This window comes from Nannospalax galili, unplaced genomic scaffold, assembly GCF_000622305.1.
Source record: "Nannospalax galili isolate Female #2095 unplaced genomic scaffold, S.galili_v1.0 scaffold453, whole genome shotgun sequence".
Classification (NCBI taxonomy): domain Eukaryota; kingdom Metazoa; phylum Chordata; class Mammalia; order Rodentia; family Spalacidae; genus Nannospalax; species Nannospalax galili.
Window position 1 is genome coordinate 621,028 of NW_008334081.1, and position 12,778 is coordinate 633,805.

At 51.2% G+C, this 12,778-nt stretch overlaps 1 protein-coding gene across 9 annotated transcripts in view; it reads right to left on the reverse strand.

Moving 5' to 3' along the window:
• Nucleotides 1-257: 257 nt before the first annotated feature.
• Hdac4 (histone deacetylase 4) overlaps nt 258-12,778 on the reverse strand; it is a 268,268-nt gene continuing 255,747 nt past the window's right edge. For all 9 annotated transcript variants that reach the window (XM_017797164.2, XM_029561632.1, XM_029561628.1 and 6 more), the window contains 3 exons: nt 5,936-6,020; nt 5,009-5,150; nt 258-4,758 (listed from right to left, as the gene is read on the reverse strand). In XM_017797164.2, the coding sequence (XP_017652653.1) occupies nt 4,719-4,758; nt 5,009-5,150; nt 5,936-6,020 (267 nt within the window). In that variant the 3' untranslated portion in view covers nt 258-4,718. The remainder of the gene's footprint in view (nt 4,759-5,008; nt 5,151-5,935; nt 6,021-12,778) is intronic.

Consider the following 12,778-nt stretch of genomic DNA (forward strand, 5'->3'; position numbering starts at 1 on the left):
CACTTCCAAAGACTGCTCTAGCCTAGCTGCTCTAGCCTACCACTGCCTGCAAGCAATTTCAGGGGAGAAACCGGTGCAGGGCTTTAAATGATTGGGAATTTAAAATGACACTCACAGGACACTATGGGCAGGCAGATGGTAAGGGGGCAGCCACTGGCTCCAGCCAAGGGAGGGGCCACCTCCTGTGGCCCAGCAGTCAGTCCCAGGGTCCCAGGTGCGCACACTGAGGGAGAGAGCACAGAGAGCAGAGATGGGAAGGCAATTAACACAGTCTTTATTTACATCACAAGAGTGACAGGTGTGTGATGTGGCACAGAACACTGGACCCCGGGAGGTGGAGAGAAGTGACCGCCAGAGGACACCGCCGGTCAGTGAAACCCACCACACAAAATGAAACAAGAACGTGAAAATCAAACACGACCTCCAACCCCGCTGAGGAGAAAGCGCTGCAGGGAGGTCCAGACAATCAAAGAGAACACAGGCTGCCACAGAGCCCGAGGTGGCCGAGGCCGCGGAAGCCCTGTGCCATCATGTCATGGTGCTCAAGGCTGGGACCTCACATCTGGAGTGAGCTCTCAGAGGTCAGCCTCCTATGCATCCATGGAGATAGAGCATATGTGTTTAACATTTTCATAAATTGGAAAACCGTGCCTCTGCGGTGGAGCACCCCACCCAAAACCAGTGAGACCTCTTTGCGTTCTTTTCTTTCCATAGGAGACTTAATCGATGGAGCAGCGAGGCCACGCGGAGAGTGTGACGAGTCGAGCTTCCTCTGGCCGGGGGTTGCTTAGGCCCAGGGCTTGCAAAGGCTCAGGCTGCTCAAAGTGGAGCCCCAGCCCTGCATCTTCCAGAAGCAATGGTGAGAGGTCAACGGGGCTGTGAGGAGACTGGGCCTCACCAGAGCCCTGATTCTTGATCAGAGAGGCCAGTGACGGTGGGCAGGTGTGCCCGGCACTGTGCAGGGAGGGAAAAAGAAACAAATAAAACAAAATCCTCCAGCCAGTTCAGGGAGATGGGCAGCATGGTCTGAGTGCCGTGGAGCTTCCCCGAAACACCGCTTCTGTGTGGAGACACCGGTAGGTCACAGGTCTAGGTAAACTTTTCTCGATGACAAATGTGTAGCAGTCCTTTTACTTTTCTTACAATAAAAAGTACAATTTCTTGAGAATAAGTTCAGTAAGACTCAACGCCCCCCTCCTCCTTGAACGTTTTGTTGTACAGAACAATTCCGTATCTGCAAACATGAGAGGGGAAGAAAGGCATTTTTCTTCTTCCCCAAAGCTGCCAAGTTTGGCGTGCAAAATCTGTATACGATATAAAGACATGCCGGCCTACAGCCCATGCAACCTCCAGGTGTAGGAAACTTAAAAAAATATATCATATATTTGTATCTATATATTTATATATGTATCAATGCCCGTATGAAACACGTGGGCCCAAGGTCTACAGAAAGGAATGAGCACGTGCTGTGACCAGTGAAGGAGGAATGTTCTGACAGAAACACACCCCAGTCCACTGCCAATGCTACAAAGATCCGATTGGCTTCTGTGTCAGACCATCCCAAAACGGAAAAGTAAAGAAAAATGAAATACTTTGACAAAGCTACCCTCAGGAGCCAGAGCCCCAGGAAGTCTGCCGGGAGGGGTGGCTGTTCCCAGTGGGCTTGGCCTTGGGGACAGTGGCCTGCTGGTGGGGCATGGGCACTCAAGGCGCAGCTGGAAGCCCCGAGGGCAAGTGGACACCAGCGTCCCGGGCACACGATGTCTGCAGGCTTCCCCTAAAGAGATGTAAAGTGCTTGCTCTCAGCTCCCCAGCCAGAGTCCACCAAGGCCTCTGCAAAGTAAGGGAGGGGGAGGAAGGCATAAGGACTGGGCGAGCAGTGCCCTGGAGGCCACGGCTGACCTCTGCCCTCCACCTTGGGTGCTGACTGTGGAGAAGGGCCACGTGTGCCTTCAAAGAAGGAAAGGCTATCTGGTAGATAATGCTTTCAGCACACGGGGAAGCTGGAGTGAGCTGGCTCCCTGGCCAGGCCCCTGCATCATAGAGTGTCTGAATGACCAAAGTGAGTCCCTCCCACAATGCCCTGGTCACTCATCATCTGAAAAAACAGGATGATGCACACCTCCTCGCGAGCTGTGGATGGCAGAAGACAGCAGTTGGCAGGGTTCTCACAGGTGTGTGGAAAAAGGGCCCCAGTGGCCAGAAGAGCAGCGGGCTGGGCTCTGCTACCATGCAGCGCCAGAAGCAAAGAGGGGCTGGGGGCTGTGGCAGGGCAGCTCCTTCTGCAGAGGGCCAGAGTGGCTGCAGGGAGGATCAGACATGTCGCAATACTGCTCTGCCTGTCTGTAACCTGTCTCAGGACTGACCACAGCAGCCCAGTGACCAAGAATCCAAGAATGTGTGCTCAGCCTGTCAGTCAAAAGCCTGAGTTCCCATCTACCCTGTAAACTTCACCAAACTCGGAAACTTTTGGGGGGGGGTGTCCCTCCTGAGCACCCAAACTTCCTCCTACAAATCTGAGCTCCACACACTTTGGAATGAAACTGATGCCTTTAAGTGCTAGAAAATAAGTTACCAGTAAAAAAGAGCCAGTCACTGCCAGAGAGAAAAGAGCAAGACAAGGACTGGCTGGCCTCGGCCCTGCACATGCCCGCAGGTTCTGCTGAACAAGGGCCTCAGTTCAGCAGCCACAAGCTCCAAACCCAGAGCTATGACTATGGCCGTGGGAAAAGCCGCTGTGAATCGCTAGGAGCCCAGAGTGGGCCAGGCACTACAGACATGCTTCAAAGGGCTTTGGAAGGCTATCCCGATGGCATGGTCATAAGTCTACACTCGTTAATGCCGACTGTCTGCATCCCACGTGGCCTACCTGCCTTTGTCACAGGGGGAGACACACTGCCCCATAATACTACTAGTGTTGCAGGCCAGAAGGCCCTGGCTTCACTGTGCAGTTCCTGGGTGGAGCTAGCAAAGGTGCCCCCCCACCACCACCCAAAGACCTGCTGTGGCCCTCCCCAGAGGCTTGCTCTGAGAACCAAGTGTGAGAGCACTCACTGGTCCTATGCGGCAGGTGCTGCTCCCTGTACAGAAAGAAACAAAACCAAGTCATAAAAACAACCTTCAGAGTTAAAAAAATGTACAAGAATTCAGAAATTAAAAGTTCCAGACATTACCCCATTCAGACAGTTGCTGAATGGTAAGGAAAAAAAGTAAAATCCACAAAACGGTATTTCTTCTGGATTTTTTTTTTTGTGAAAAATTCATACAAAAAAATCAACAGCAAGTTTATATCCTTTGCTATAAAAACTCATTAGGTACATATGTGCATGGAGGCTTTGAGAGGGCAGGGCCTCTGTTAGAAAATAATTAAAATTAAAGTACAAACTGCTAGGGAAGTTGCCCAGGGGCAAACACACTGGCGATCTGGAAGCTGGCCAATCGGAGCTCAAAAATCCACGGGCTTCAATCCAGATCCCAACCCAGCACCTCAGAGCTAACCCACAGGTCTCCCACCGGCCTGGACCTTTGCGGTCTGCATTTATTATATATTTTTATATATACTTTGTCTATAAATGCATTATAAATATTTTATCAAGATCTCATAAGAATCAAGTTTCTTAGCTTGGAGTACAGTGGAATATATATTATACATATATATATTTATTTATACCTAAAATTTAAGCAATACTTCATGCTACTTGCTTTTAATAAAAAGCATTCCAATCGTAACACTGGAGTGTGCCTACGACATGCTTCACAACCAAATGGAGATGCTCGATCGCTGTGTGACGGATGAGTAGAAGACACTTTGGATCCATTTAAAACTTGTTGGATTTCAAAACCCCAACACTGTTTGCCGTGTTTCTGGAACTACCTCCATCCTCTTTAAATAGCAGCGAAGCGGAGCAAGGCTGCCGGACCACGGCTGTGGGGCCAGCGGCTGCTGCCGGTCTTCAGAGCGCCAGGCCAGCACCACCAGGCTCAGCCTGCCACAGGACAATTCCTGGTGTTTATTTTTTCTTAAGGCATTGTTCCTCAGACTTCAGAAAACCCAGCCACAAATCCATCATAGCAATAAAAAAAGGCACAAACTCGCATCTTCCAATGGCTTGGAGAAGCTCGGGCCAACTCCCAGGCTCACATTTCTGTTCTGTCCATTTTTTTTCCTTTAAAGTTTCTTCCAACTCTGTCCCCCACGAGCTGTGAACCCCATGGTACCCCTGTTAAGGTTCACAAGGCAGGCCAGAGCCAGAGAAAACGCTGTTAAAAAAAAAAAAGCTACAAGATGAGTGGTTTACACGGAGACTGTGGAACTGTGGTAAGAATCAAACGTTAAGCACCAGTTTTAATCAAGTTTGTTCTGTATTATTAGATCTTTGATTTTCATTTTCCTTGTGAAAACTCAATTCGGCAACTCAAGTTGCCACAGGCTTCTTCCTTCGCGGCTTCCCTGGGGGACCGCCAGCATGTGCTTGGCTTCCGCGTCTGTGCGCCTGTGTGGCGCGCTGTCCTGTGTTCCGTGTGATCGCCGCACCTGGTGTGCATGTGCGTCTCCAGACCTGAGGTCCGGGGCAGCGGAAAGGCCTCCACGGCGGCTGCACACCGGTGTCCCTGTGTGCTCAGAGAGCATCACGGCAGGACTCAGGCGTGACACGGGAAAGTTTCTTGGCTGAGTTTCCAGACAGACAAACAAAAGCGAGAACAGCAGCTTCCAGGGGCTACAGTGGTGGCTCCTCCTCCATGGGCTCCTCCTCAGGCCTGCGAGGAGAAAAAGGGACAGGGCCGGGGCACGGTGAGGGACAGTACCACCCGAAGGTGGCCCTTCCCACAGAGCTGCAGACCCCTGGCCCACGGAGGCACAGGCTCCTCTGCGGTGGAGGAGCTAGTCTGTAGAGTGGGCGGGCATGTCCACCACCTGCCTGTCACTGCAGGGCTGGCTTGGCACAAGCCTGGATGTGCCCAACAGGCCTGGGGAGGATGTGGGCCGGGAGGACGTGGCTGGGCTCACCTCTTCTCAGCAGGCTTCACGCCCACGGACAGCGAGGCCATGGCTGTGACTGTCTCAGCTTCTTCAGTCTCGCACTTCTGCGCCTCAACCAGAGAGTGCCCAGCGGTGGAGGACAGGCGCTGCAGGCACCGCCAGTACTTGCCTGGGGGAGGGGAGCACTCAGTGATGCTGCCCTCCAGCTGCCTCTGCAGCCCCACCTGACTTTCACCTGTGCTGTAAAAGCGACTCTAGAGAGCTGCCTGGTGCCAAACACACAAACACTGGACATCTTTGGAGATGTTTCTACATCTGAGGCCACCTGGACATGGGGGTGCCGGCTGTGCTGGGGTCTGGATCTCAGCACTCTTGGGATTCTGCCTAGCTGTGGACAGTCTGGTGCGTAGGCACCTGCAGCTGTACGGGGGTGGGGGGTGGGGATCCTCCCATCTAGAGCCTTGTAGATGCTGGGGATGCACCCCATCGAGACCAAGCACAGGGTGCCCTACCCTGAGCCAGCTTCATGGGCTCAGGGGAGTGAGTGGAACAGCTCTGAGGCTAGGAACCAAACAGCCCCACAGGGACCCAGAGGCAGATCTCTGCTCTGCACCATCTACATCAACTATCACATCCAGCTGTGGCATAGCAAAGAACCAGGCAGGGTGTGGCAGGTGCACCTGAGGCAGGAATACTGGCATGGGGTGCCTGGCTGGGAGCTGTCACTTAGCCTTGAGCACCTGAACTGGGTACCCTGAAAGACAAGGGATGAAAGCTACAGGACAGCAAGACCCAGTTCTGGGGTGTCCCCATGAACTCATCACATGCTAGAGAAGGTGAGGCCTTGTGCACAGGCTGCAGAGGAAGCTGGCAGGGCTGGAAAGGGGCTGGGCAGAGTCCTTCCCCAGGGAGTACCCATCCTGGGCACCTGTGGGCATTTGGCTGGCCACTTACTGTGGATGTCCATCACTTTTTCCATGGACCGGACCGCATTGGCGTTGGGTCTCTGCTGTAGAACCTTGTCTGGCAGAGGCTCCAGCTGGGAGAGAGACATAATGCACAAGAGGGTGATGGGTAATGTAGAATCTACCATGTGCCAAATGGCAAATGGTGTCCAGAGAAGAAGCCTGGCTGAAGACGGAAGGGCCATTTACGGGGAAGGAAAGTGACTAAAACAGGCAGACGTGAGTTTGGTATTATTTACATTAAAAATATTTTATGTGTATGTGTGTATTGCTTGCATGTATGTAAGTGCACCCATGTGGTGCAATGTCTGCGGAGTTCAGAAGAGGGCGTTGGATCCCCTGGGACTGGGATTACAGACAGTTGTTAGCTGCCTTGTGGGTGCTGGGATCTGAACCCAGGTCTTCTGCAAGAACATTCGGTGTTCTTAACCTCTCCAGCCCCTTATTCACTTTTTTTAAACAAAGTTCAATGTAGTTTCTTCTTAGGAGGAGGAGGTGGGGAAGGGGCCACTTCAGGGGTAGGAAAGGATGACTGAGCTTCCACAACCTGGCCTGTAACAAGGCCTGACTGGTCTCTCATCTTGGTTTTCCCACCCTTGGGGAGGGTGAAAGTAACCGAGGAACTGACTAGAACTCAGTTTGAACTAAGTTTTTCCATAACTACAGAGGAAAACATCACAAGGCAGTGGCCGGGCCCCAGGGCAGCAAAAGTGTTTGTAATGACAGCAATGCCCAGTACTCGGCACCTATGTGAACAAGCCTAGAGGCTGGGCTCTGGAAGGAAGCTGGACCTGAGCACAGGGGCCAGTGGCACCAGTATCCCCAGGTACTCTGAGGGCTCAGAGACCATACTGTTGGTATGGAAAGGAAGAACTAGAGCTAGTCCCTGAGGGAAGCTGACCTCATCCTGGCAGACGGCTGCCATGGAGAGCAGCTGGGCCCCACTATGCAGGGCACCTGGCCAAAGTCACTTTAGTCCTCTTATGTGACATCCACCCCAACCAGGCCTCGTGTGAAAGCTGCCAACTCTCTCCCAGGAAGTAGAACCTTTGAACCCAAGACACTGCCCAACAGAGAACGGAGCCGGCATGGTATCTCAGGCCGTTCACCAGCAAAGGGAGCCATGGCTCACACCAAGCTGGGCAGGAAGGCACCAGAGGAGCTGGCAGCACCTGCTGGAGCCACAGGTGGGATCCGTTCAAGGACAAGCCACAGAGATGCCAGAGGACACACAGGGCCAATCTGGTGCCCTGTAGCCACAGTTGGACAGGCTGAGTGTGGAAATAAGCTACATGGCACCGAGTCCCCAAGCATAACACGAGTACCACAGGCTTGTGTGCGTGCACACAAATGACTAAGCAAGCACACATGTGGGAATAGATGCACCTGCAAGGTGATGCTTACTGCCCCCACCGTGCAGCCCTTTCTCCCTCCATCCATTTCCATGAGGGAAAACCGACTATCACCCATTTCACTCATTGCTGGGATGAAATATCTGTAAGAAGAAAGTTAAGAGGAAGGCCTTGCTTGGCGCAGGGTTCAGTAAATCACAGAGGGAGGCACAGCAGCATGACCAGGCTGGCTATGGCAGCATGGGACAGCCTGGGGCAGCTGGTTACTGGCATGGGCAGTCCAGCTGTGCAAGCTCAGCAGAGGCAGTCACCATAACCATCCAGTCTGCCTCTGGCTCTACATCTGCCAATTGACCCTACACCCAAAAGGTTCCATAACCTTCCAAAATAGTGCCACCAGCTAGGGAAGACATGTTCAAACACGTATGCCTTTAGGGGACATTCCATAAAATTCCTGACCAGCTCTCCCTGAGGCTGCCAGTCATGAACAGCAATGAGAAGGGAGGGGACTGTCAGCGACAGAGGAGACCAAGGATGCATCATTGGGTCCTTGGGGAGTGGGTGCTAAGACTGAGGGAGGACTGCAGAGCACTGGTAACATCCAGACACACCCAAATTCTGCTGACAGTGATGGCGCTGGACTGGTTCCCAGGCTGTGGCAACGACTCAGCCAGTGTAAGGGAGGGGAAGCTTTCTCAGGGGCATACAGGAAACTGGGTGCTAGTTCTGAGACTTACTAAGTGCAAAATTATCCCAAATACAAAGTCCATTAGAAACCCAAACTTAAGATTCTCAAAGACCGCAGTTACTAAAACGGTCGGTTGCTCTCCTGTTCAATGTGTATTCAAAAATCAAAGGAAAGACTGAATCCAACCTGGGAGACTGGGGGAGCCAGAAAAGAGTTCTAGACCTGTGTATAGCAGCAATTAGAAACTTAGAGGCCAGCTGGGAAGTCCTAACAGACTACAACTGAAGGGTCAAGCCAGGGCAGCACAGGGCCAGATGTGCTCAGAAGGGAGGCCCCAGCGAGCTTCCTCCAGCTCTTGGGAACAGAGGGAGCACTGGAGGACAGAGCGGTTGCAGGCTCTCCAGACCTAGGGAAACTGGCAGGCTCCAGCAGGAAAAGACCCAAGGAGGGAGAGCAACACTGGAAATCAACACACTGGAAACAAACTGCAGAACATAAAGGCAGGTGCAGAATTCTGAAAGGAGGTAGAGAAAGCAGCGCTTCTCCACAGGGGCAGAGGGCCACACAGCTTCTAATAGCATGGGGTGCGAGGACAGTGGCCTGATCTCTCTATGTGCCAAGAGGAGACACTGGCCACCAGAACGCTATGCCCAGTGAGGCTGTCATTAAGTAGAGGTGGAACAAAGCTGCCTCCCCCAAACCAGACAGGGATGTTTTCAGAGAGAAACCCTACAGCATGTTCTAGAGACCAAGAGAATGGTGCCGCAGGAGGGCAGGAAGTGAGGAATGACAGCCGGCTGTGACACGGCCCAGACCAGGATGATACAATGGAATGGAAAGTCCAGTGTAAACTCAGGTGGGTGGGAGGAAGGCATGCAGCGCCGGAAGGGCAGGAACTCGGCTGCCAGTACAGCAGGGAGCACAAGACCCCAGTTATACTAGAATTTCCAAAGAACAACAGTTTCTTATGTGTTCTTTGTGGCTACTCTAATGGGGCCACTGTGTTCCAGGCCTTGGCTCACTCGGGGTGAGGATACTGCGCTGCGGGTGCTGGTCCACTCTGAGGAAGCCCACTACAAATCTTTCAACTGGGCATCAGGAATATGGGGAGCCCAGGGATCCCTGAATCTTGACTGTTAGGAGCTGGCAGGGAAGGAGACCAGAAAGCTTTAGAACAAAACCACAGAGAACCGTGCCTAGAAAAAGTAACTGAAAGCTGCAAATGACCAGAGTCCCCACCCCCCCAAAGCCTAGAGAGTTAGGGTAAAAATAAATCCAGTTTTGTGATGTTTACCAAAGCTACTCAAGGTCTTAGGAGGAAGGCTGGAAGGGAAGGAAAAACACAAGCACGGCTGGCCCAAAGAAGGCTGGGTGGCATCTTAAATACACAGCACAGAGACTCAAGGATAGAACCATGACTGGATATAAAGGTTGTTGGGCAATGATTATCACCCAAAGGACAAGGTGGTCTTCAATGCTTATCTTTAGTAAAATGGCCTTAAGATGTGTGATGCTGAGACATGAACAAAGATCTATCATGGTGGGACGTCCCAATAGGCCTTTCTGAGCCCCCCTGAGGAACCACAATGTGATTAACAGGATCAGTAAGCTTGGCTTAGTGGACACAAATGGGGTTCCACAAACAGGAGAGGACATGTGATTCCAAACACATATGCCTTGTCTGCACAGACTCACCATGCAGTAGCCTGTCCAGCCACAGCTGTCAGCCACATCTCCTTTTTACACCATACCAGTCGGTTTAGAATTGGTAACATGAGACCATGAGCTTTCATGGTCTCATGTCTGCAAATCCAAAACATACTGACTCATGAGACAAAGAAGCAATCACAGGAGTCAGCAACCTGAGCTGGCAAGACAGCTCAGTGAGTAAAGGTACTCACTCACTGCAGGCCTGACATCCGAGTTCGAGCCCTGGAACCCATAAGGCAGAAGCGAAACAACTTCCCAAAGTTGTCCTCTACCTCTACACCTGTGTTGTGGCACATGCACACCCACACACATGCACACAAATAAATATAAAAAAAAAATTAAAAAAAGACAAGAAACCAGCTTGGAACTCAGAAACAATGAGAGGAAGAGGCCAGGGAGAAGTGTTGTGCAAGTCTGAGGACCTGACTGTATGTGCCCTCAGCCAGCAGACGGCAGTGTTCCTAACAGTGGTGTCTGGTGGGCTGGGGTGCTCTGTGAAGGTGATGCAGGGACAAAGCACAGCCCTTAGATACGAGGTTGCACCTGTACCACAGAAGAACGCACCCTGATCCCTCTGCCACCACCTGCACCACTGTCATGGTGTTGGTGCCACCACCTGACTCTCAGTACAGCTTCTTGTTGCTCTGGAGCAAGATGCATAGGAGTGCACACTCACAAGGTGAACCAAGTCATGAGTGTGTTCTAGAAGAATCCCTGGCTCCTCAGATCCTTTAGCGCTCCTTGTGGCCATATTCTCCCAAGACCTTGCTCTCCCAGGGACCCTAGGCAATATGCAATCTTGCCTGCAGCATCGCCTCTTTGCCAGTGTCCAGAACCTGCCTCCCAAATGTACCTCCCAGTGCACAGTGCAGTGACTGAGCAGACCACCCTGGGGCTTCAGAGTTCCTTCTAGAAGGGCTAGTGGGCTGCTCTTAGCAGGAACCAAGAACGGACCTGGACCAACTGCTGTGAAATCTTTCTCAAATGCATTTTCTTCCAGTTTTCTGGGAAAAATTTTCCCCCATGGCAGCTAACAAAGCTGGAGAGGGAAACTATGTGGGCCTGAGACCTCACCAGTGAGATGCTCCGTGTCTCCAAGAGAAAGGAACACAGGGTAGAGAAGGGCTCATCCTTAGCCGTGACCAGTGACTGGCTCCTATGAATAAAGACAGGCACAGCATTTGGATGCTTGGGATTTTAAGGGCAAGGCAGGTGCGGAATCAAAGCTGTGAAGACAATTGTGTTTAAGAACTTTGCTCAGTGCAGTGCATGGAGTGTTTCCTGAGTGAAGGCTGTTCTAATACAGGAAAAAGGCCAGATGACCTCGGCGAGACACACGCACATCTCCCAACATCAGCCCTGTCCTAACCAGCCGGAATGCTGGTTCCTCTATTCCCTTTGGCTAGTGCGTATTAATTACCCAAGTCTCGGGCTTTTCCTAAGATACCCAGCCGCGTCTGACCCGACACGCGCTCCCTTCCCCCGGAGCCGGAGCCCTTCCCTCCTCCCTGGCAGTCTCTCTTGCACCTTATCTTTTCTGTGTTTTTTCAGATTCCACATGTGCAAAAACGTGATACTTGCCATCCCACCTCATGTTTGCATGCGTCTGTTCTGTGCTGTATCATAGCGCCCTGATACCAAAACTGGGTGAAGATACAACAGAAAAAAAAGGAAAAACCATACAGGCAACTTTCCTTGAATGAATATGCATCTAAAACTTCAAAAAAACATTTGCAAAGTGAATTCGACAACACATTAAAAAGATTATACATCATAACCAAGTCAGATTCATTCCAGGAAACCAAGGATGGTTCAGAATAAGCACACTGATAAACATAATACAGCAATAACAGATCAAGGGGAAAAAACCACATAAGCATCTCAACAGAAGGAAGGAAGGAAGGAAAGCCTTTGGCAAAATTCATATTCCTTCATCATAAAAGTGCCGAAGAGGCTGAACGGGGGCGTGATGATAAAGCCTGCGCATGACAGACCTGCCCCCAGCACCACGCTGACCGAGGAGACACGAGGCATCTCCTCCAAGGCCAGGAGTGTGGTCCACCACTCATTCAAACAGTGCTTGAGACCTGAGATGGGGCGGTAACACGAGAGAGGCAGGCGGATAGGGAGTCACGGTATTCCTGTTTACACACCGGATCCTGTATTAAAAAGCCTAAAGCTTCCACCAAAGACCTTTGAGATCTGATGCTATCAGCAAAGTAGGTTACAAAAATTAATATTAAAAAGTCAGTGGCTTGTATATACATAAACAAATTTGCTGTGGAAAAAAACCCCAGAAAATAATTCTATTGACAATAGAAGTAAGTTTAACCAAATATGTGAAAATCTCTATAATGAAAATTATAAATCACTGAAGAAAAAAACACAAAAATGAAGAAGACATCAGAAGGTAGAAAGATGTCCACGCTCACGGACTGGCAGAATTAACACTGTAAAGATGCTCGTGTCACCAAGTCTGCAGACTGGACGCAGTCCCTAAAAAATTCCACTGACATTCTTCACACACTCCCAAAATTCAGTTGGAAACACTGAACGCTCAGCATCCAGAGTAGAAAAGAGCAATGCTGAGGGACCACAGTCTCCGTCCATACGTAGTAGCACAGAGCCACGGGTGCAAAAGCAGTATGGTTATTCTTTAAAAACATTACTGTGCAATCTACAAAGTGCCATGTGCTGTTCTTGAAACCTGGGTCCATCAGTGAACTGTTTCCTGCCAGCATGACACAGTGTGGGGAGCCAGGACGCAGAATCACAAAGCGGGGCACAGTAACACTGTGGGAAAATGGAGCAGTGGAGGGATGTGGAGCAGGGCAGGGTGTGTTGCAATTTTGAATATAGCACCCAGGGTAGACTTGCCTAACAAGCTGGGGGTAATTCAGGGGTTTCAAAAGCCTGGCTCAACCTGGTTCTCTAGGACCCCCTTCACTGGCAGGCTGCTACCCACTCACTCCCTGCCACCTCTCACAGAGTGCAACCCTGCCTGCTGCTGACATGGATGAGGCTCACAACATAGTCCAGATGATGTCCATTTCTAGGATGGGCCTCCTTTCTGGGGATACTG